Source organism: Pipra filicauda, unplaced genomic scaffold (assembly GCF_003945595.2).
Source record: "Pipra filicauda isolate LSUMZ 115617 unplaced genomic scaffold, ASM394559v2 scaffold290_size937220_pilon, whole genome shotgun sequence".
NCBI lineage: Eukaryota > Metazoa > Chordata > Aves > Passeriformes > Pipridae > Pipra > Pipra filicauda.
The window spans coordinates 429,492-452,029 of record NW_024104410.1 but is presented as its reverse complement, the minus strand read 5'-3'; the positions used below and the strand labels follow the sequence as shown (position 1 = coordinate 452,029).

The following is a 22,538-nucleotide window of genomic DNA, read 5'->3' as shown; positions in this document are numbered from 1 at the left end:
CAGGAGACCACATCCACCCTCCACAGCATTACACACCTCCTTCCCAGCTTCATTAGCACATAACTCACCTTTCATTAACACATAAGCATGTCTGTGTCTGACATTCACCACCACTCATCATATGTACATACAAGACCAGTTTCAATTTCCAGAGGCTTCCCAACCAACCTGGAACTGGCTAAAAGAAGCACTGATTTGGAGTGAGGGTGCTCTGGCAGCTCCTGTATTTCACTTTAAGAGTCTTTCCTGTTTCACAACAACTGAAGGGGCCAGCTGAGACAGTTGGGGTCAGCACCACTAATGCAGCCCCCTAGTGCATGTTCCAAGGAGGACAGTTCAGACTGGGAACTGCTCTCACAGCACAACACAGACATCACTGAATCTAACGTGGAACAGACACTCCTCACACCATAAACAAGCTGCAAAGACATTTAATCCAGTGGATTATTCTTTACCACTGTGACTTTCGATCCTGGGTGCACTTACAGCAGGCTTTGCATAGGAAAAGGACAGGGGTGTCAGTTGGGTAAGCTATTTAAACCTCATGGAACAATAAGCACAATGAACGTGCAACACGGAAAATCACTGGAAATGAGCTGGTGTATCACACACGTTCTCCAAATATTTGAGTAAACTTCTCTTTGTCTACAATCTGTCCATACTTAACTGTAAAATATAAAGTATCTGTGCTGTTATACCGTTTGAACTGGAGAAGCAGCTCTCCCTTGCTGTCTCCAACTTCATCCAAAGTCACCACTGTCTCTATGGGACAGTAAATGTCATTCCGTCTTCCCCAGAATGTCAAGTGGGCCACTCTGACAGTTTGGCCAGTTTCACTCAAGTAGATGAATCCAATAATTCTTCTGAAAAAGTAGCTCATACCGTACAACATTGCACCAGCAAAGACTGCAAGGCCAGTTGTGTATAAGAGGATATTCTGAGACACCTGGTTCTGTAGGTAGAGGTACCAGATGGGAGGCAGCGTGACCACGGTGGTGGCAGTCTGCAACAGCTTCAGTCTGGACAGGACCCTGCAGTACTTTATCCCTGGAAACCTGTAGACCAGTTTGAACTCTTCTGTCCTCCCATCCACAGCCTTCTGCTGGACCACAGCAGCAGTGGCCAAATGGGACAGACACACAGACTCTCGCTGTCTCCTGAGATAACTGTTAACACCTCTGACTTGCTGGTTTTGTGTCTGCAAACACTCCCATGTGCCAAAAGTCCAGGGTGGGCGAGCATCTCCCCTTCTCCATGACCTTGTCCAGAGCACCTTCTGCAGACATCTCCCAGAAGCTGGTGCCATGCAGACTTTAGTCCTGACTGTGCAGAGCCAAGCCTGTAAGGAAAGGTTCCCACAGGTCATCATTTGAGCCCTCGTTAGAACTAAATCACAGTGAGCTTAGTCGGTCCCTCAGGCACCTACAGACAGCAAAGCACAAGCCCCTGCTCAGAGTAACCTCGAACCAGTGTTCAGTCAGGAAACGGGTGTTCGTGCTCACATCCCCCCGTGCAAAGCAAGAGGGAAAACACTTTGGATAACACAGTTAACTGAGATAACCAGTCAGCTCGGTGAACGGACCCCATGGCGTCCCCTGCCTCTCTCGCTGTTTGGTTTTGATGTTCGAGCCACATCAAGGCACTACGGGCCGCTTCAAGGCAAAGAGGGCAGGAGAACGCGGGCTGCCGGCCGGCGGCATCGGCGATTTGATAAATAACCACTTAAATAGCAATTTTAGGGAAACAGGAGAGAAAAAAAAAAAAAAAGCGGACTAGGCACGGTAAAGGCGAGAGAGAGGGCCCGGAGAAAGAGGGACCGGACAGTGGGGACGTGCAGGATAAAAGGAAGGAAGGGAACCCGGCGCTGTCCCCGCCGCGGTGTAACACACACGCGAGCGCCAGCGCCCGTGCAGGGACGCGTCGGGAGGGGAAAGGGAAGGGGAAGGAAAGGGAAAAGGGAAGAGGGACCGGCCCGTCCCTGGCAGCCCCCCATCCCCTCCCGTTCCATCCCCTCCCGCCCCTCACCGCCGCCATGTTCGCACCGCCCCCTCAGCGCGCGCGGGGCCCGCCGGGAGGGAGGGGCGGCCCCGCCGGCCCGGCCCCGCCATGGCCCCGCCGCCCGCAGCGCTCTGTCTGTTCGACGTGGACGGGACCCTCACGGCCCCGCGCCAGGCGAGTGCGGGACGGGGCTGTGGGACGGGGCTAAGGGCTGTCACCGAGGGGCTGCGGGCGCTGGGGGAGCGGGGGGTGTCCCACAGCGTGCGAGCCCTCGGGCAGCGGGGCATCGCACACGGCGGGCTGGGTGGGCGAACTTGCCGCGCCCCTTACGGGGGAAACAGAAGAATCCTCTCTATTTCTTAAAGCCAGTGCCGCTGGTTTGAGGCGGCTGTTGCGGAGCAGCGCTGCGGGGCTCATGCCGCAGGCAGGGAGGGCTGACGGGTGTGTTTGGGCGCAGAGGATCTCCCCGGAGATGGCGGCGTTCCTGCAGCGGCTGCGGCAGAAGGTGAAGGTTGGGGTGGTGGGAGGCTCCGACTTGGCCAAGATCCGCGAGCAGCTGGGCGAGGACGGTAAGGACCGCGCTGATGCAATCCCGAGCTACCCGCAAGGAAGTCAGGAAGGTTAAATGTAGGTTAAACCCTGTTCGTTCCCCTCCTCCCTTGCTTTGAGCTGTTCCTGGTAATGTCGCGTTGCACTCAGTCTGTGAAGAGCTGTTTCCTGGCACTTAGAAACTGCAGCGAATTTTACAGGTATCTCGGTATCATATTAAGGGATTGTTACTAATGGTGAACTCCTGGCAGAACTTTGGGAGGGCTTTATCCCGTTGCTGCTTTACAGTGGGGTTGTGCGTGTGACACACACGAGTGGCTGCTCAGCTGTGAGCACATCCCTGGAGGGTCTGACTTTGTTCACTGCACCATAACCCGCATAACAAACCCCTTTTGTAATGAGGTGCAGCGATGGACTCTCACCCTATCCTACAAGAGGCACTTCCTTTTCTGTGTCTTTAATGGTCTTAATTGATGCCCCTGACAGCCTTCTGTCATGCCCAGATAACTCAGAATTTGTTTGGCTTCCAAGTGGTCTCCACTAAGCCGTATCATTTTGTGTTGTAGTAAGAGTCTCACAACTGCCAGACATCTACTGAAGATTAGTAACACTGAGGAAACAAACGTAAAAGAGCAGTATTTGACTTGCTCTCTCGCCAGGCTGTGCGCCAGGTTTTTGCAATATTTGAGGTGTTCAGTCACTTCCTTACACTTAATGCAAAGAGACATATTTTCAGGAGAGGAAGAGCCTTTGAGCAAAAACACGGGTAACTCAATTGAATGACTTCTTGTGATTTGAGGTGTGCACTAATCTTGGTGAGAAATGGGAGTGGCTTTGATCCTGTGCTTAATGTTATGCTGCTGAATTTTTCATGCTTTGGGATCTAATGTTTGCTGTAACCTGTTTAACATGTAAGACAAACTGCATTAAACACACATGGGGAAAAAGTATGTGTTACTGTCTTTCTGTTTGCTTGCAGTGGTTGAAAAATTTGACTATGTGTTTCCAGAAAACGGTCTTGTAGCATACAAGGATGGGAAATTCCTAAGCAAGCAGGTAAGTCTGAAATTTCCAGTAGTGGGAAAGAGAAATTTTCTAAAGATTTTCTAAAGACTTTTCTTTGTTGCTACAGTGTAGTCCTCTGTAATCACCCTTCTAACAAAGGCCAAAACTGCTGCTGTTTTCATGTTACCCCTGTTAATGGATCATTCATTTGGCCTGTAATATCAACATAAGTAACGGAGAGCAAACATTTAAAAAGAGATCCTGGCTGAAATTGCTGCCTTGAGCAGTGGTTCCAATTTACTGCAGGAACAAGCTCCATTTCTTCATACTTGGCTACAGCAGGTATTAACTGCAGTTTTTGTTTAAGGCTGCTGCCTCTGGCCCACAGCTTCCTTCTAAACTAGGTGCAAGTAGGGAGCATATTAAAGGATGCTAACCTTTATATGCTATGGTAATATGCTAAGCATGTTAACCATGGTGTTATGGTTAAAAAATAAAAAAGTAAACAAAAATAAAAATGAGAGCCTTCGGTTAATACCGTGTGTGCATCAGCTGAGAGTTACTGATTGAAGGCATGTTTGTTCCTCTGTGGTATTAACCATGCCTGATTATCCAATGTCTGTGTTTTCCATGTGACTTGCTTTTAGAATCTCAAATTCTGGACCCTTGGTTGAATGGTGTTTATTTTGTTAGAGCATTCAGGGTCACCTGGGCGAGGACATTCTTCAGGATCTAATCAACTACTGCCTGAGTTACATTGCAAAGATTAAACTGCCAAAGAAGAGGTATGTGCACACACACATCTCATGTGGCCATGTTCTCCTTGTTACAGTGTTGGACATCAGGATGTAAAGCTCAGCTCAGGCTGCTGAGCAGAACAAAAAATGAGTAATTTGTGGGTTTGGAACACTGTGTACGTGAAACAGCTCAATCCATGCATACAAAGACAAGCTCCCAACTAGAGCACAGGATTTGAAATATTGATTCAGCATTTTTAAGAGGGAAGGAGACTCAGTTTTGAAGTAGGAGTGATTCCTTGATGTGTTTGGAATTCAGCAGCATAATGTTTTCCAGAGATGAGAGGTGTGCAGCAAGACCAGCTCTGTGTGATACATGAGGTGCAGCTGCTCCAGGCACTAAAATGCACCGTGTGAGGCAGGGCAGGACACTGCCCAGATTGATGTGAATTTTGCAGCTTCACCCCAAAACTGACAGCCTGGTCCGTCAGGCTCTGAGGATTGGGTTGATGGGATGCTCCAGTCACACTTTTAAAACCAAGCTGTACTTTTAACAGTCAGAAAGGATGACGTTGAGATTGCCAGATTGAAATAACAGCCCAAAGTACTCCTTGGTGCCAGAGGGATTGGTTCCTATGTATGAAATGAGTTTTATGCATACAGTGAGAGGCTGAAGGATGCAGCTGATTCCCATTGTCTTCGGAATTAAATGGAAGTTCATTATGATACTTAGTGTTTTGATCAATTTTTTCATCTATTTTCTGTCTTGTTAATCACTCCTTTTCCAGAGGCACTTTCATTGAGTTCCGGAACGGGATGTTAAATGTGTCCCCCATTGGAAGGAGCTGCAGCCAGGAAGAACGACTTGAGTTCTATGAACTCGATAAAGTGAGTTACAGCTCTTGAAAAATACCCAGCTCTCCTGGAGGAGGCAGTTACAGCCAGGTTATGATTTTTAAAAAACTTCTATACTTTCTGCAGTTTTTTTTCATTGTAATCCACGTAGTTTAATGAACTTCTTCATTCAGACCTCAGCAAATAGACAATAATTTTTTTGTTGCAATGGTTAACAATGATTACTTGCAGAAGGGGTGGGCTTGGCTCATGTTTCTTTTAATCCAGAACACCCAACCTCTACACACAGGGTAAAAATGCTGTCCTAGATAAAACCATTCCTTGGTGAGCTCTTTAGTGTACCAATCTGTATCCATTCAACTCAATAAAACTATTCCTTTACTTGTCCTCTGCAAAGCCTTTTAAGGCAGAATTTTAACAATTGAGGTCAAACTGTTCACCATTTATCCTCCTTTGTACACAGCTAAATGTGCAAGGCTGAAATGAATCTGAGCCACAAGAGTTCTGTTTCCTGCTACACCACAACAACTGTTTCTGACTCAATAAAAAACCTGAAACCTAATTCCTCAAAAGCAGACTTTATCTGTGACTCAGTTAATGGATGCTGAAGGATATCTAAGATATCTAAGCATTCTGAAAAAACCCTTCTTGGAGTATATGGCCTCAGAAGAGTAGTATCAGTTTTTTAGACTCGTCCTGTGCCTCAGTCTTCCCATTTGTAAAACTGAATTTTTCTGGGAGTTGAAGCACACTTTTGTAGTGTTTAAGATTTTCAGGTGGAAGAGCAAATATCACAGCACGTATGTCAAGTTTTGCTCTTTTATTTTTTTACAAGTTGGTAACAGATTAAAGTGGGAAGATTTTCAACTTGCTGCCAGTAATAATGTGGCTGTATCACAATCCTGGTACTCAGACCTCTGGGTATTTTTGAGATGTTTTTTGGGGGTTATCTTTTCATTGATGAATTAACACAGCTTGTAACTGATATGTGGTTTTGTTTTGGTTTTTTTTCTTAACAGAAGGAGCATATAAGAGAGAAATTTGTGGCTGATTTACGAAGAGAATTTGCAGGCAAAGGCCTCACGTTTTCTATAGGTAATACATTAAAAGAATGTAATTTAAAACATCAATTAATTTAAATTCAATTTAAGTCATATTGTCTCGTGGCTGTGACATATCCCATCTCATTTGTGTGATAGTTCTCACTGGGGGTGGTTGCAGGCAAGACTGAGCCTCTTTTTCGTCTTAGGCTTTCACTTGGACATTTTAATTGAGATCCATCAACAAAGAGAACTTCATTGCTTGTCATCAGTTCATTGTCCTTTAATGTCAGTTGTATGACTGATTCTGCTCATTTTGAAACATATTATATGCTTCTATTTAGTCAAGAGTTGTTTCTGTGAATCAGTTTTGATCAGAACTGTTCCATCAGTGCTGTTCAGTTGCCCTTGGTTCTTCAGCTATAACTGCATTGCGTGGGAGGAAGGAAAGAATCCAAAAGCAAGTGCAAGCTTAAAGAGAAAAATTATAATAGAGAGGGAATTAATATTCCATGCATTTCTTCTTTTTTCCCTTCTCCTCTAATATATTACCACATTCCTGCCCTTTGTTATTTTTCAGAAATTATGGTTGCAATTAGTGCTGCGGCATTGAAGCACTAAGGCAGAAATGAACTGAAATGCAGCTCTCTTGAAGCATGTTGTAAATACCTTTAAGGCATCTGCTTCAACTGGGGATCATGCTTTTAGGTATTGGGGAAGTCCAAGGATTCAGAACTGGAACAGTTGTTGTCCTCTTAGGGTGTGTTAAAAAGGCTGATTTCCTCCTTTTTCTATTCTGAAAGCCTTAGAAAGTCTTTTATCTACAGCCATAAAGTCTTAAGGCAGACTTATGACTGCTTTCATTTGTGTCCTTTCTTTCCAAAATTAAAGAGATTAAATGTAATTCTTTTTAAAAGGTTCACTTTTTGGGAACATGCTAAGACTTTCATATTTGTTTAATGGATAAATAATCATCTCTAAATCACAACTGTAATAACTGATACCCTATAAAACACTTTCTGTACTTACAAGACCTAGCTCATAATATTTCTGTGGCTTCTGCAAAGCTCCCTCTGCCTAAAATCTTACCCAGTTTAGGATTTCTTCACTTCCTCTCCCCTGAGAAATGTGTTCTTAAAATCAAACCAGCCTGCTTGGTTCATGTCTATCCTAGGAGGGCAGATAAGCATCGATGTGTTCCCTGATGGCTGGGACAAGAGGTACTGCTTAGGAATTGTTGCCAGTGATGGATACAAGACTATTTATTTCTTCGGAGACAAGACTATGCCAGTGAGTACATTAGTTTGTTATATTAATTTCAGAGCTGTTTTAAAGCACAGGGACTGTAGGTTCTAACATTCTAACCTACTTCCTGATGAATTCCTGAAGTCAGGGTACAAACACACGTCCATGTTTAACTGGCTGTGCTGCTGGGGGAGAGCTGGGAGGTTTTCCTCCTGTTTCCTGATGTGAACACAAGGTTCTTGACAGACTTAATAGAAATTTGTTTGTAAATGGAGCTTCTGTAATTCTGTTAAAAACCTAGGTGACATGACTATGTGATAAACTGATTATCCTCTGTGGTTAGTGTAGATTGATGCTTCCTGTTGGCTGGTGGTTATTAAACATATTTATTTCCCATTTAATTTAATTTAATGCCGTTCCTTTGCTCACCACTGTCTCCACATTGGAGAACTGAACATAGTCCCTGTCCCCCATCATTGGGCTCAGCAGGGCAATTCAGAAGCTTTTAAAACTCCTGAGCAGAGACCTGACAAGAGCCTGTGAGGGCAATGGCAAGCACAAGGACTTGGATGAAATTAAAGCTGTCTGAATATGGCCAAGGGACAGGGGTCAGGCTAAGTTTTACAAGAACTTGGAGTTATAAAACTCTGAAGTTACGAAGAACTTTATAGATTTATAAACTTGAAAAGGTGAAATTTTATAAGGAAAAGACAATTAAATTAAAGGGGTTTTCTGCCTTGACAGCAGCTGCAAAAGTAATCACCTGTCCCTCTGGCACAGAGTTCATGGACAGTTCATTTTAAACCCTGTAAGTGGCAGTGCAGCATTTTCAGAGTGTTGAAGTACCAAGAGCTGCTGCTGACCCCGTGAAAGCAGAGTGGCAAACAGCAAACAGAAACTTGGGAACTGCTTCCTGCAGTGCTCCCGGTGGTTTTCAGGGATCTCTGCTCATGCAGGTGGCACTGCTGTTGTTCCCTGAGCCTTCTCAGGTGTCCTGTCACTGCAGGCCCTTGGAAAAAGGCCCTTCTTTCCATGGTTTCCTTTATGTGTCCTTTTTGTGTGATTATATGTTAAATAAAATTAAATCCTCTTCTGCTTCCAGGGAGGGAATGACTATGAAATTTTCACAGACTCCAGAACAGAAGGCTACAGTGTCACATCCCCCCAGGATACCAGAAGAATCTGTGAAGAGCTATTTTTTAAATAAAAGACTTTCGGAATTCACCCTTCCAGGACGGTTAAAACAGCTTAATAACTTGAGACATCATCTTCATTCTGTATTGTGTTTTGTAACTGTTTAATGAATAGCAGGTGCTTTGCAGGTCAGTCATTACTGAAGGGAAATGTTTTAATTGAAGACCCCTTGCTGACCAGGGGAACACAGCAGAGCACATTTCACACCATCCTTTCAAGTACTGTTTTCTTTTTGTTTGGTTGTGAGGTTTGGGTTGGTTTATATTTTTTGTTGGTTTTTAAGTCATCAGATAGTTGATTTATGGTCTTGAAACTGGCCTGCAAGGCTTTATCCCTAGTTTTTTTATTTTGAGGCTGCTTTTTAAAAGATGAGCATTTTATAAGAGATTTTTTTTTAAATACTGCCTTGTGCTATAAAATCATGAATTATAAGACAGTTGGGACTTTCTTGTCTGAAACTGGAAGATGAGTAGAAGAGACAGGATTTATTCCTTCCTGGAGGTGGGAAGATTGAACTGAGCCATAAGTTCCTGACCCCACATGTGTTCCAGTGTGTGGTCAGAAGGTGCTTCAGGTCTCCCACCCCTGGGAAGGCTGGACCAGCTGGGGCCAAAGTTACCTCCTCAGAATGGCACAGTGAGATCATGGTCCCTACACTCTGCAGACTACTAAAATCTAAAAAAATAAAAAAATTGTAAAGATAATCAAAGTAACATCATCACAGTAACAAAATATATTCCTGTCACTTTCTGATAGTTTTCTGATTTTCTTTGTAAGAAAGAAATTAAGGGTAAATGAGATTTTAGTACTAAGAAAATTACCTGAATTATGTTTCTCTTAAAATTCAAGTCAACACCTGACAATCCATGTAACTGTTAATATTACTTTTCTCATCTGGCATTACACAAGTAGTCTTCTGTATGAACAATTTGATTTAGTAACAGAGAAATAAATCTCATCATAAAAAATTACTGTTTCAATTTGTCATTTTGGCAAATAAAATACTTTAAGCAGAACCTGTTGCATGCTGCCTGTCTGTACAAAGAAATGAGGGACCTGAGTCTTTCCAATTCCATGTTTATGTGATACCTGCACAGTAAAAAGGAGAGTACAATCTTTGTGTACCAACCCAAATCCCCAGAAGAGCTTACAAAAAAGGAGAGGGAGCTGTAATGCACCTCATGCATCAAAACTACCTTGTCTGCTAATGTTTTCTTATATAAGTCTTTAAGTATCAAACACCTGCATTCTCCTCTCTTTGATCATCTTCACCACCACCTACCCAGGGAGGAGACTGAAGACACGTTAAAGCATTATAATGGTCGCATTTATTGTAAAGAAAGCAGTGTGTGATACTCCAACAAGCTGGACAGTGATAAATCCACCACTACCAAGTCTTATGGGTCATAAAAAACAAAGCCAAACTCCAAACCCCACTACAGATTGGTTGTTACCATACACCACAGTGTGATACTGGTACAGCTCAGGTAAAACGAGCCAGCACAGCAGTTACTGACCTCCACACCTCAGAACAGATCCTGTGCCCTGAGTCCTGGGACGTGTCCTGACAGCAAGCACCTGCTGGGAAAACTGCAAATAGGCAACTGGAGTTACACTGTTTCACACAACTAACAAGAGCTGTGCCATCTTTTTTTTTTTAATTTTTTTTTATTATTATTATTATTATTATTTGCAAAGTCAATAAAAATCCACATAATAGGAACATAATAGAGAAAAATGCTGCATTTGAAAAACAAAAATATATGGAAGGCAAATAGGAACAAAATTAAGTTAGTTGCACTACAACTACATGAAGGGAAGAGTGACTCTATCACATCTTACCAAGCAAGTTTTCCTGGGAAACAGATGCAGAATGTACTTCACCAAGACAGCTGAGCCTGTTAAGTAACTCACACAATATTTTACACAGGGTCATCTGAGCAGCACAGCCTGCTGCTGTTGGGAAGGGCAGTTATCCTGCCTGCCTGGTGGCACACCATGGCAGAGAGGCAACTGCCTGCCACCCAGAAGGTCATCTTCAGCCTTGTCTAAATTCAGACACAGTCGGAGGCTATGAAGTATCCACTATTCTACAGCTTTCTACCTCTTACCTTGAAGCAAATTTTTTTAATTTGGGTTGGAACTTTTTGTTTGTTTTTTTTTTTTTAAATACTGGCCTATAAAATTTGTTGCTAATCAACCACCAAGGCACCTAAGTAAATTCACAAACAATCCTGACTTTACAACCACAATACAGTTTCCACACCGGTGCAGCCACACCACGTGCAAATGGTGCACTGGAGTGTAACCACTAGATGGAGAATTTCCACCTCGTGGCTGCTGCTGTTTGTGAACTTCCTTCCACAAGGACAACAAATTGCAGCAATGAACACCTCTCTCTCTCAAGGCAAGGCATTCAGGCACTGTTATCAGCAATAAATGTACTGTAACCCTACAGAAGAGCAGCCCAAGGGAGCAGAGGGCTCACACAATGCCAGGGTCTCGGAGTTATGGCCATCTGCACTAGAAGAGCTCTCCTTAAACCTCTCCCCACTCCCCCCTGGGCATTTCCTGGAATCAGTTCACAAGATAAAAGAAAAAAACCAAACCTCCCCTCCTCCACCAAGCACACAAACTAGGTCTCTTTAAATACATTTTTTGTAAACACATTACGCTAGATTTTTTTTTCATTAGCATTTGAATTGCCTTTTTTTTTTCCTTTTTTTTTTTTTTTTTTTAAATCAGGCCAGCTATAAAAACGGTAATCCTGGCCTGCTTCTGCTTTATTGACAACTGCAGTGTTTCCTCCTGCAACAACACGTGGGATATTCTCAGGACAGGTCCCCTGCAGGCAGCTGTTGAGCAGTGACCACACGGGTCAAACCCTGGGACACCCCTCAGGGGCTGACGACGTGCCCCGACCAGGTCTCGTGCTTGGTGCCAGGGGCGAGGTGGGTGATCACCACCTCCACTGCCTGCAGCTTCTCGTTCTTCGGGGGGATGGTGCACATCTTGTAGGTGACCTCGTCGCCCGCCACAGGAACGTACTCGCCCTCGATGCTGCGGAGGGGGGAAGCTCCAGTTAGTCATAAATCACCTCAACGCTCCTTTGCAGCTTATTTAAATTTTTATCATAATAATTATCTTGGATGCTTAATACACTTCAGGTTTGTTTTTGTTTTTTTACAGAGCCTGTCATCCACCAAAGTCTGGTTGGTCGATTTTGGTTGTCTTGCAGCAAAATCCCTATGGAAATACTATAAACGCCACCACCACCCTAAAAAAAACAACCAACCAAAAAAAATTCAAAATGAAAACAGAAAAACATAATAATTCCCACTCTAATATACCTTAAAGAATACTCCAGCTTGGGTAGCATCGCCGTGCACTGTGCACCAGCACCTCACCCGCTGGCAGCACTAGAGGGCAGGGCTGATGCTGTTTGGCACTTACTTTGGGGATATGGTTTTTAAACTACAGAAAGTTGATCCTTTTCTTTTTTCCCCTCCTTTTCACTAAAGCTTTTGAAGTTTGAGTTTAGGTTCTTTTCCCCTCTTTTTTTTTTTTTTAAAAAAGGGTTGTGCCGTGTAATGGAGAGATTTTACCTTCAGATTACTCCACTGTAACAGTTTGTGGTATGAAAAAAAAAAAAAACAAACAAAAAAAGCCCAAGTGAGCTGTGGTGTCAAATATTTCAAAATTACTTGCTGTGAGAAAAGAGAGTTGTGCCACCCTGATGTGTTGCACTGCAGAAAAACTCATCCAGCACTCAGGAAGATTTCCAGGAGTCGCTCACTCCTACCTATCATCCCCCACCAGTGTGATGCCACAGGATGCTGGAGGACTTTCACTGTGCATTTGTAACTGCATGTGAGTCCTTATCCTGAATCAGTGGGAGATGGCCAAAGGGCTGTCACCTTCTGTTCAGAACAATGTGCTGGTGACACAGAGAACTGCAAAGTGCAACAGCTTTCCTCACCCTGTGCTCAACATCAGCTTTGTAATAAAAATCCCAGCATGTGCCAGTGAAGACCAGCAGAGATTTCTCCAACCTGCATTGCCACGAGGCTCTAACAGTACAAACAATGCTCCTTCACCTTTCTTTAAATACATCTACATGAGTCCATGTCCACCTTCCCCTTCTCTGACAGCCTAGGCCCTAGATTTCTTGTTGTTTGAGGGTTTTCAGTGTCTCTCAGCAGCATCTGTATTTGGGAACAGATAAACACTAATAAATTCTACCTCATTGGTGTGACTTGTTTGTGAACTCCTATTAACTGGAGGTAAGATTTGGGTTCAGGAAAGAAAAAAAAAGTCATCTAGGTCAGAAGTTTGTCACACACCGCTGAGTTTGTTATTTGCCTTCACTGGGAGCACGGTCACACCACCCAAGAATTGTACCTCACGTGTTTCTGTTAATAGCAGAGATCTCAGATTTTAGCAGAGCCCTTCATATCTACTCTCATCTCGTGACCCATTACTGTTTGGGCTTTTCTATTGCAGGAAAGACTGGCAGGGCTGATAGGAGGTAAATTCACTGGTCCTTACTACCAGCTGTGACTTCACATCAGAGTTTGCTTCTCCCCACAGCTCTGCAAAACTTCTTCAGCTTCATCTCCTGCACTGCCTCTCCCCAACCCTTCCCCCTTTGAGGGCTGCCTCAGCTTCTGCTCCTCTCTGATGCCTTGTGAGTGCTGCTCAAGGAGCTGGTGACAAACTGTGCTGGAGCAAAGGCAGCAGGGACAGAATGGGTAACCAGGCAGGTACAAGGGAAGCTAAAACTGACCCACAAATCAGAATTTCTCGCATGGGAAATTCAAAAGAAAAGTCATTGTTTGCTTACTGATTGTATCAACATGATATTGAAAATGCTCCTGTATCTGAATATGGATCTAAAACCTGCTGTGAGGAGTTAAAGGCAGTCCCAAGGCCTGTGGCTTGAAATGCATGTCCTTCAGACTTTATTTCCCACTACGCCAGAGCTGCCTGTGACTACGGGAACAAGACCCAAGAGGGCATGCCCTAAGCTGAACTCTTCCAGCAAGAGCTGGGGAAAACAGGAGTAAACTGAAGGCAGAAAAAATATTTACAGAATAATCAAGATAAAGCCTCCTTCGTCAGACCTGACAGCCCTTTCCAGCCCAGGTAGGCTGATCCAGCTGACCTTTATTAACGACCAGAGTCTCCAGGCCAACCTGTCAGCCCAGTCCTGTATCACACCACATTCAAGCTCCCCCATCTGACTCCTGCTGTGCTGTCCTCTCCAATTACTGCCTTCATTTATACCCCACTTTCCCCATTTCCAACAGGTTTAAGATTCTTTCAGGTGTGAAGGGATTGCACATCTAATCCTTACTTTCCTTTCAGAAGCAAAGATTAACTTACCCTTTCTACTGCCAAGGGAATTTGCCACCAAATACCCTGCAGTTTACCCTGACTTCAAAACAGAGGATTTCAAGCAAGGATGTACTTGCTGGTGCTGCATCAGAGCCTGACAAGGGGATGTGAAGTTCCAAGAAGAGACACAGGTGAGGGTCAAACCACGAGTGAAAATGGGAATGGCACATAAATCACATCACCTTTCCTACTTGAACCTCTTGAATGATCACTTGTAGCCAAAAATATTGTTGCTATAGAGCTAAAACCATTATTGCCATGAGCAGTAACTCTCAACACAGCCCATGCAGGACATCAGTCCCAGCTGAGCAAGGCAGCACCTTTCCATGGAAGACAACGCAGCACAGGCATTTTATCTGCACAAGGGAACATGGGATGAGCAAAACACAGCAAGCAGAAACATTCCCAGATGGATGTAACGAATGCAGACAATGAGAGCTGAAGCAGAAAGGTTGCACTGACTCAGGTACAGCTGAGCCACTGCAACGACACACGTTTGTTTGTGGGGCCTCAAGCACCAGGACCAGCTGCAGACAGTGTTCCAGGGAGCACAGGCACAGCAGATACGTGGGGCAGGAACTAAAGCAGCATCTCCTCTTGGCATTACAGCCACTCCAGAGCCATGGCACTGCCTCTGAGTGCTGCACAGGGCAGGAACACACACCACGAGCAGTGAGATCACCACCGTGCAGGCATCAAATGAAACGGATGCCCTGCCCAGGAAGGGATCACAGGTTTGGCTGAAAGGGTTTGTTTTTAAGAAACAGGAACCTTACGTGTTCTTTAAAAGCTGCTGTGAAACAGGATGAGCCACAGTTAGCAAAATAAACATTTGAAATCCGCAAAAGTAAGTAGGTACAGTTAATGGAAAAGGAAAGTGGATTCACAGTCTCCTGAAGCAGCAATATACAAAATTAAAGCTCCTGAAAAATGGAAATAAATTAGGTATTACTTGAATCTTTAAAATCAAGTGATGAAGTACAGCTTGAGCACTAAAAAGGATGGGTGTTTTTTTGGGGTATGTTTGGTTTAAAACTGAAATATGACTATGTACCTGGATGGTTCTAGTAAGAAAGGTGTTGCAGATGTACAGGTAACCAAAGTGATCCTGTTTTTCCAAGAAATTAAGACCAAGTGAATCAAAACACACATAGGACTGCTGTGCCCAAAGTACAACTGCCCTGCAGCCAGGGAGATGAGAGGCAAAGGGCCCAGCCCAGGCTGCAGGACACACTCAACCATCACTGAAAGCCACTGCATCCTCAGCACTTGTTAGGTGACTGTTTGGGGCACTCCCTATGTAGTCCCTGGTCTGCAAGTGAAAAGGCCACATATTTGCTGACCCACATTTCTTATGCTGATTCATGAGGTTAAACACTCCTGTTCCTTCTACTAAACAGATCAGATTAGTCCCAAAATCTGCACAGCCCTAAGCATTACCCAGAAAGGTGCACTTTCCTCCACTAGAAAGCACTTCTTGCAGGGCTGAGCATTATGCTGACAGCATCATACCTTTTCTTGGTTTCTTTCCTTATCCAAGCTGACACTAGAAGAGACTGAAGCTTGTGATGAAACCTCATTTGACCCCAACATGTCTTCCTCTAATCCTCTAATTTGTAGTCTTTCCTTGCTTGTTGAGGTGACTCTAATCCATCAAGGCCATCCTGTCCTTTGTACAGCTGTGTGAAAAGGTTGTGGCTACACAAACATCTCCAATTTCATTTTTTGCCTTAGGCCTTTAAACTTTTCTCCCACAGATCAGATATTCTTTTCTTTCCTGCAGCTTTCTGGTCACCAGCCATTCTTGGTGCCTAACAAATAGGGGATTATTAATTCATTGCCCCCAGTGCCCATGAAAAGCAAGAGGACAAAGGTTCCAGTCTGCAGCCTGAATAAATGTTACTGAACAGTGCTCCCTGCACACTGTTTGCCCACCAAATGCTGCTCCTGGGATAGACACAGACTTATTCCAGCACTGCTATTGCTACACGATGCTGAGAGGCAGAAACAAGCAACGTGCAGACTGTGCAGCACTTCTGGTGCTGTCAGGAAAGAACAGCATGATGGCACTTGAGAGGTGATGAGATGGTGGCACTGGAGGCAGAGCCCTACACAAAGCTGGGGGAAGATCCTCCATCAGGAAGCAACTGCCTTAAGGGCTGAGTGGGAAATGAACGGGAAAAGACCAGAGAAAGTAAACAGAGTTCCTGGAACAGATTCAGCCCACAACAGACACTCTATAAACAATGTAAGTTACCTGGATAGTTTGGTAAAGGAAGTTAAACATAGACTTTTTTGATGCTATATATTGACTGAATATTTTTAGATCTGTATTTTTTACTTTTACCCTAACTATATGAAATGTTGATCTAGAGGAAGGTGGAGATATTCACAGCTATTTGAGACATAAGTGTGCGTGTTTGATTCAAAATAATGGATATCTATTTATCCAGGAATTTTAAAACACTGGAACAACTTCAAGCTAAAAATAGGAAATGCTTTCCTGATGTTAGTGTCAGAGTGAGACACAATAGAGTGAGTCTTAGATTATCCAGCAACTCCCATTTCCCAGCTCAGCGCCAGTCTGGTATGGTGGAGCATTTTATCCTGCACTATTTTTAGGAAACTGGGAGGTTATTAGGAAATTACCTAAATATGGAATGTTCTAGTTCTTCCTTCTCACAGCTGCTATTCATATTCCAGGGCTCCAGCTAAACCTCTTGGGACAAAGACTAAGTCACGTGGAAACATTTCTGAAGAAGAGTTTTCAGTGAATTCCAAGCCTTGCTGATCACCAAGCCTGCCATGGATCACACCAGGCAGCACTTCCCACGGATCAATGGGCTCTATTATCTGGTGGGCTTCTTAAAGTTCATTTAACACCTCAACATGCCTCCCAGGAAACCTGTATTTTCATTTAAGAGCAGGACCTGACAGAGTAATGAACTACAGTGAGTTACTAATTCCGAACGCCCTCCCGTGCAGTCCCAGTGCAAGCCAACAGCTCCAGCATCCATCAGCAAGGCCAGGGATGACCTTATCGAGCTGTCCAGCAGGCAAAGCAGAAGCAGGGCTGCCTCTCCCCACCAGTCACACTTGTAACTGGGACAGACAAGAGTAAAGAGGCTCAAACACCGAAGAATCTCAGCTGTTAATATCCAAGGTCTCTGCTAATGGATTTCCCTGTTCTCTGTGCTGAGAGAACTTCCCAAGAGCTGCCTGGGACAGAAGCTGCACTTCCCCCCCCACAGTACAGTGGATGCCCAGTTTTCTACCAAGATCTCTAGTCATGGTGTTGGAATCCATGCTCAGGGATGGTTATGGCTCTGTATCTGCTTTCAGCAGCTGGTTCAACACCAGGCAGCACAGCACACTCCATAAGGAAGAAACTGGCAACCACAAGAGAAATATTTCCAAGGATGCTTATGTGAGCTCAGTCAGGGGTACAGAAGATGCCTGTTCCTGCAAGCACCCAGCTTGGATCCTGTCACAATCACACCTACTGTTTGCATATGGAAACCAAAGCCCAGGGCAGTTATGTTCTGTGCTCACCAACCACAAAGAACCTCCATCCTCGGGTGGCCACAGCCTGCAGTGCCCACTGCCTGGCAGGCAGAGTGCAAGCCTTGGCTTTGACCCGTTAAACTTTGTATCATGTAGGTAGAGATTCTGGGAGGATTTAGCCACAATAACAACTACAGTAAGCTGGCTCTCCTGCATGCACCAGTGCAACGTGAGTTCTCAGCCAACTGGGGAAGGTGGGGGAACCCTTAGGAAAAAGATTATCTGTGTTGTATTAATTTCCAAACGCCTCTCAAGAAGGATCTGGAATTCTGCTGCCTCTCCTTCCTACCCCAGATAATCTACTTATTTCAGACTTCAGCAGATGCAGCAAGGCACCAGAAAGGGAGCACGTCAGGAAGGAAGAGTGCAGTCCAAAGCAGGTAAGTCATCAAGTGCGTTCAGTATTTTGAAGGAAATCAGACAGCTCAGATTTGCCCTCCCAGGAGCCCCAGAGCAGTTAGTTCCAGTCAGCAGAAACTGTTTTGCTGCTAATTCACAGAAAAGGCAGAGATGTCAGAAGAGTTTTTTCTCTCAGCTCAAACTCAGCTCGCAGATCATTTAAAGTTATCAGTTAATTTCCAACACGTATTGTTACACTCCTCAGAGAAGAGATGTGGTATTAATGCTTTGCATTAAACAGTGATCTGGCAGAAAATGAGAGGAAAGAAAGGAGCATGAAAAGATGATCTCTCCATGGATATGAATAGCTCAAAGCCAGCTCCTCGGTGCAGCAGGAAAGCAGCAGGGACAAAGCTGGGTTCTCCCTGCAGGAAGATGCAGCTGAAAGTACATCTCCAGCACAGCCAGGAACTGAGAGGGAACAGCAGAATGGGACTGTATCCCCACCTGGCAGAGACCACGTCTGTTCAGCACTCCTGAGTTACAGGCACTGCAGCCATACTCTCCTGAGCTCACACCACAGTGCACAAGCAAAGCACAGCAAACTCAGGATCTCTCCAGGGATGCTGTGTGTCAGCATCCCCAGAGAAGCACAGCATCAATTCTCCAAAGCCATCATTACACATGGGGTCAGCCTGAAGGACAGCCTGAAGGCCTCCCTGCAATGCAGCATTTTCCCCTCCAGAGCCAAGTACTGGCAAACTGCAGAAAACCCACAAACACTGCATGTTTTTTTCTGTTTCATTATATCTGCTGCTTTGGCAAAATAAAATCTTAAAAAAAAAAAAAAAAACAAGAGTGTGGTCATTCATCTGTCATTGCTCTTTGGTGAACCACCTCCTTGCCTTGCCCTTGCAGATACCCAGGCTTCAGGCCAAATCCCACTCAAATGCAAAAGCCTGGAGAGCAAAGGAGTATCCATCATGTGCCTGTTCCCAAATTCACTGGGGAAGCAGAAGGGTGGGAGTGCTCTGTGCAGTGCTCTAATGCACAACATTTGATCTGCTGCTACAGGCACCCCCACCCCACTTCCCCCATCCCCTCTGTCCGTGCCCTCAGCCCGTGTTTGGAAGGGAAGCTCATGTGAACCTGTCTGCACAGGTAGCCACTGCCAGCACAAGGAAAGGGAGCTCAACAGCCAGCACTGCAGGGATTCCCTGTCTGCTCTCTGGTAATATCCCACATCTACAGGTAGAATGGCAAGAGAGTGAAACTGGGGCCACCAGAGCCACTACATGTCACTAACAACCAAACCCGTGTGCATCTGACTCACTCCTGCCACGTAACAGGAGCCGAGGAGGTGAGATACAGCATCAGTGTTGAGAACTGTATCCTCCTCTAACTCCACCATCAATTTGGTGACAGTGGATCACCTTACAGGCTGGTGGAAATGAAAGCATTAACAGTACATGTCACTACTAACAATGTAATTAGGGCTTTTAAAAAATTTCACTCCAGGCAAGTGACTTTGCCTTAGCTTCCTGCTTTCCAATAACTGGAGCATATAGCTGGAAATATCTGGAATTACTATCTCAGCAACTCCTCCATCTCCACGCTTGCCAGCTAGGGTTTTACATTCACTATAGCAAGCACATTTTGTATTTGTTCTGGAGAGGAGTGAAGTGTGAAACTGAAAAAAAAAAAAACAGTCTCATCACACTCAAAGAGCCATGACATTTTCCTGGTACAGCCCTCTATACCAACTTGAGAACTGTCCCCAGTGAGCACAGGGAAGCAGGCCTGGTTGTGCACACAATGCAGAAGGTGGCAGTGAGGCTGTGGCTGGCACCTCTGGCTGGGTGGCAGGGGTGTGACAAGCTCCTCAGAGCCAGGCAGGAACCATCGCTCTGGTGGGTGTGTGTGAGTTGGCTCTGTGTCCATCTTGAGTGCTGATGGTGTTGCAGTTGGGGAACAGGGTTTCAGCCACAGATGCTTTACCCACAAACCAACACAAGAAGGTGCCACAGGTGCTGCCAGGAAGCTGTGGTGACTGTCACCAGAGCTGTCACCATGCCTCTACCAGCCACAGGAGGATGGCTCGGAAGGAAACGCTACCACCTACCCATGTTGGCATTTCCAGAGAACTCCAGGCTGCCCTGGACAGTTTGTACACTTGTACCTAATCAGTCAAAAAAGAGAACTGGCTCCACACAAGTGTTATCAAAACCCCAAACAAATCTCTGTAACCTTATTAAAACAAAGCCACGCAGACAAAAAACACCTTTCAGACAGACCTGCACTTCAAACCAGTGTTTCTTACAGTGATAATACAAGACTGGGGGGAGTGGCTGATACACCTGAAGGCTGTGCTGCCATTCACTGGGACCTTGAGAGGTTGGAGAGCTGGGCACAGAGACACCTCTAATGAGGTTCTATAAGTGTAGGGTCCTGCACCTGGGGAGGAATAACCCCTAGTACCAGTACAGGTTGGGGGTGACCTCCTAGAGAGCAGTTCTGCAACAAGAACTCCACATCTGGAGTACTGTGCCCAGTTCTGGGCTCCTCAGTACAAGAAAGACAAGGAGTTACTGGGGAGGGTCCAGTAGAGGGCATAAAGATGATTAAGGGCTTGAAGCATCTCAGGGAAGACTGAGAAGGGATCTCATCAACGCACACAAATATCTCAAAATGCCAAGAGGATGCTGCCAGGCTCTTTTCGGTGGTGCCCAGTGACAGGACAAGGAGCAATGGCCACAAACTAAACACAAGAAATTCCACTTCAACATGGGGAAGAACTTCCTTATGTTGAGGAGGGCAGAGCACTGTAACAGTTGCCCAGGGAGGTTGAGGAGTCTCCCTCTCTGGAGACATTCCAAACCCACCTGGACATGTTCTTGTGTCACCTGCTCCAGGTGACCCTGCCTTGGCAGGAGGGTTGGACTGGATGATCTCCAGAGGTCCCTCCCAACCTTAACAATTCTCTGATTCTGTATTCCTACCCACACCTCAAGTCCAACACAGTAAAGCAGCTTTGCTGCAAGTTCAACTCATAGAACATGTCCACATTCACCTTAATCTCTTGCACAGATACTGAAATTGGAAAAGCTTTTGAATGTCACATATATTTGACCTTATTTTTGGGCTAATGCTCACTTACGGAAATGCCATGCTAAGTGTTATTATCTTGTAAAAATAAAGGGAAACTTACAGGAAACAGACATCCCATCTTATGGAAGACACTTTCACTGAAGTATAACCTTACAGCTCCCCAGAGCTTAGGAAAGAAAATAATTCCTCAAATTAAGTGTTTATGTTTATAATCATATTAATCTGCAAGATAGGCAGCTGGTTCCAGTGCTCAAAACCTTCACTAATCATCACAGCTTAGTGATGAACACAAAGGAACAGTCTATCTTCCCAAATCCAAACTGGCATAACCATTTTATCCACATTCCTGAAATCCTACCTTTTGGGAAGAACTGATTCCGGAGAAACAATCTGCTTTCATTTCACAACTAAATGCCTATACTGCACTGAGACAGTGAACAGACATCTCTCACATTCAGGTATAACTGAGTACAACAGGTAAAAGAGAATCAGTTGATTAACAGAAGGAGGATCTCAAAACTCACACTACGCAAACCAGAGTCCTTGGAGTCCCCTGAGCCACGGTGCTGGTGACAAAAATACTGCTGCAAAAAGCAATTCCCATTAATAAAGAGCAATGTTTCTAATTCACTGTGAAATAAACTGAAATGAAAAGGCATTACTAATTTGTCCTTCCAGTGCTGCCTTGCATCAGAATCAAGACAGTGATACCATCACCCTCCAGCACTAAAAGCTGTTTCCAACAACTCAAATATACTCAGAGTAATTAAAGAACACAATGTGCTGAAACCTTCAGTACTTCAATAATAGCACTTTTCACTAACAGGTTGAGGCAGAAACATCAGCTATTTTTGAACTGAAGCTCTGAAACAGTACCTACTCATGATACATTTAAAACAGTGGCCCAGTCCTGGTTCAATAGAAAAAATCCTGTTGACTTCAAAGGAGAAGCACTGACCTATAGAAGTTGCAAAAAACACAAAACATTTTAGTCCTACAAAATCCATATGAATTGACCTTGCTAAAACATTTCTGAAAGAGCAAGGAAAACACTCTTTGAGCACAAAAATAAGCTTGAAGAAGAAAGGCACCATTTACCTGCTGGGGAGAAGGAAGAAGTGAAGGGCCGTACTGAAAGCCAAGATGTCAGTTAAACACAGAAACGACGAAGAGCCAGGTCTGTTAATGACAGGAGACTGCCCAGGGAGGCAGTGGAGCCCCAGCACTGGAATTGTTAAGGGTGGGTTGGGTAAAACACCTGCCAGAAAGGCACAGGTGCCTCCCAGCAGCAAACAGGTCAGAGAGGATCCCCTCCAACCTTCTCATCTACAGTGAACTTGAAGAGAGCTGCACTGCAGGAAGACCACAGCAGATGCAGCACAGCACTGGGGGACTGTTCCCCACCCACGTGAGCATTGGATTGAAACGACACAACTGAAAGAGAAGAGGGGCAACCTGGACCAGTGGGGAGGGCACTGGGGTGTGAGCTGGGGAGCCAGAGCTGAGG

General features: G+C 44.9%; 3 protein-coding genes across 7 annotated transcripts in view; 1 reads left to right on the top strand and 2 right to left on the bottom strand.

The window, feature by feature from the left end:
- Window positions 1-415: 415 nt before the first annotated feature.
- On the bottom strand, window positions 416-3,079 carry TMEM186 (transmembrane protein 186). Of its 2 annotated transcripts, none has more exons than XM_027742314.2 (2): window positions 2,026-3,079; window positions 416-1,339 (listed from the first exon to the last, which is right to left on the bottom strand). In XM_027742314.2, exons 1-2 carry the CDS (start codon window positions 2,032-2,034, stop codon window positions 605-607), a joined length of 744 nt encoding a protein of 247 aa, XP_027598115.1. In that variant the 5' UTR covers window positions 2,035-3,079; the 3' UTR covers window positions 416-604. The 2 variants fall into 2 exon arrangements, with proteins under 2 accessions (XP_027598115.1, XP_027598116.1); XM_027742315.2 differs by lacking the exon at window positions 2,026-3,079 and adding an exon at window positions 1,583-1,929.
- Window positions 2,085-9,636, top strand: PMM2 (phosphomannomutase 2). The gene is made up of 8 exons (XM_039382943.1): window positions 2,085-2,172; window positions 2,456-2,567; window positions 3,527-3,603; window positions 4,246-4,337; window positions 5,078-5,177; window positions 6,164-6,239; window positions 7,359-7,474; window positions 8,532-9,636. The coding sequence occupies exons 1-8, from the start codon at window positions 2,107-2,109 to the stop codon at window positions 8,634-8,636; spliced, it is 744 nt and encodes a 247-aa protein (XP_039238877.1). The 5' UTR covers window positions 2,085-2,106; the 3' UTR covers window positions 8,637-9,636.
- Window positions 9,637-11,355: 1,719 nt separating this feature from the next.
- CARHSP1 (calcium regulated heat stable protein 1) overlaps window positions 11,356-22,538 on the bottom strand; it is a 36,241-nt gene continuing 25,058 nt past the window's right edge. For all 4 annotated transcript variants that reach the window (XM_027742319.2, XM_027742320.2, XM_039382944.1 and 1 more), the window contains exon 4: window positions 11,356-11,683. In XM_027742319.2, coding sequence (XP_027598120.1) covers window positions 11,521-11,683 — 163 coding nt within the window. In that variant the 3' untranslated portion in view covers window positions 11,356-11,520. The remainder of the gene's footprint in view (window positions 11,684-22,538) is intronic.

Coding starts and splice junctions, on each gene's coding strand:
- PMM2 (XM_039382943.1), top strand. CDS start 2,107: ATGGCCCCGCCGCCCGCAGCGCTCTGTCTGTTCGACGTGGACGGGACC. Junction 4,338..5,077: donor ATTAAACTGCCAAAGAAGAG/GTATGTGCACAC, acceptor CTCCTTTTCCAG/AGGCACTTTCATTGAGTTCC. Junction 7,475..8,531: donor TCGGAGACAAGACTATGCCA/GTGAGTACATTA, acceptor TTCTGCTTCCAG/GGAGGGAATGACTATGAAAT.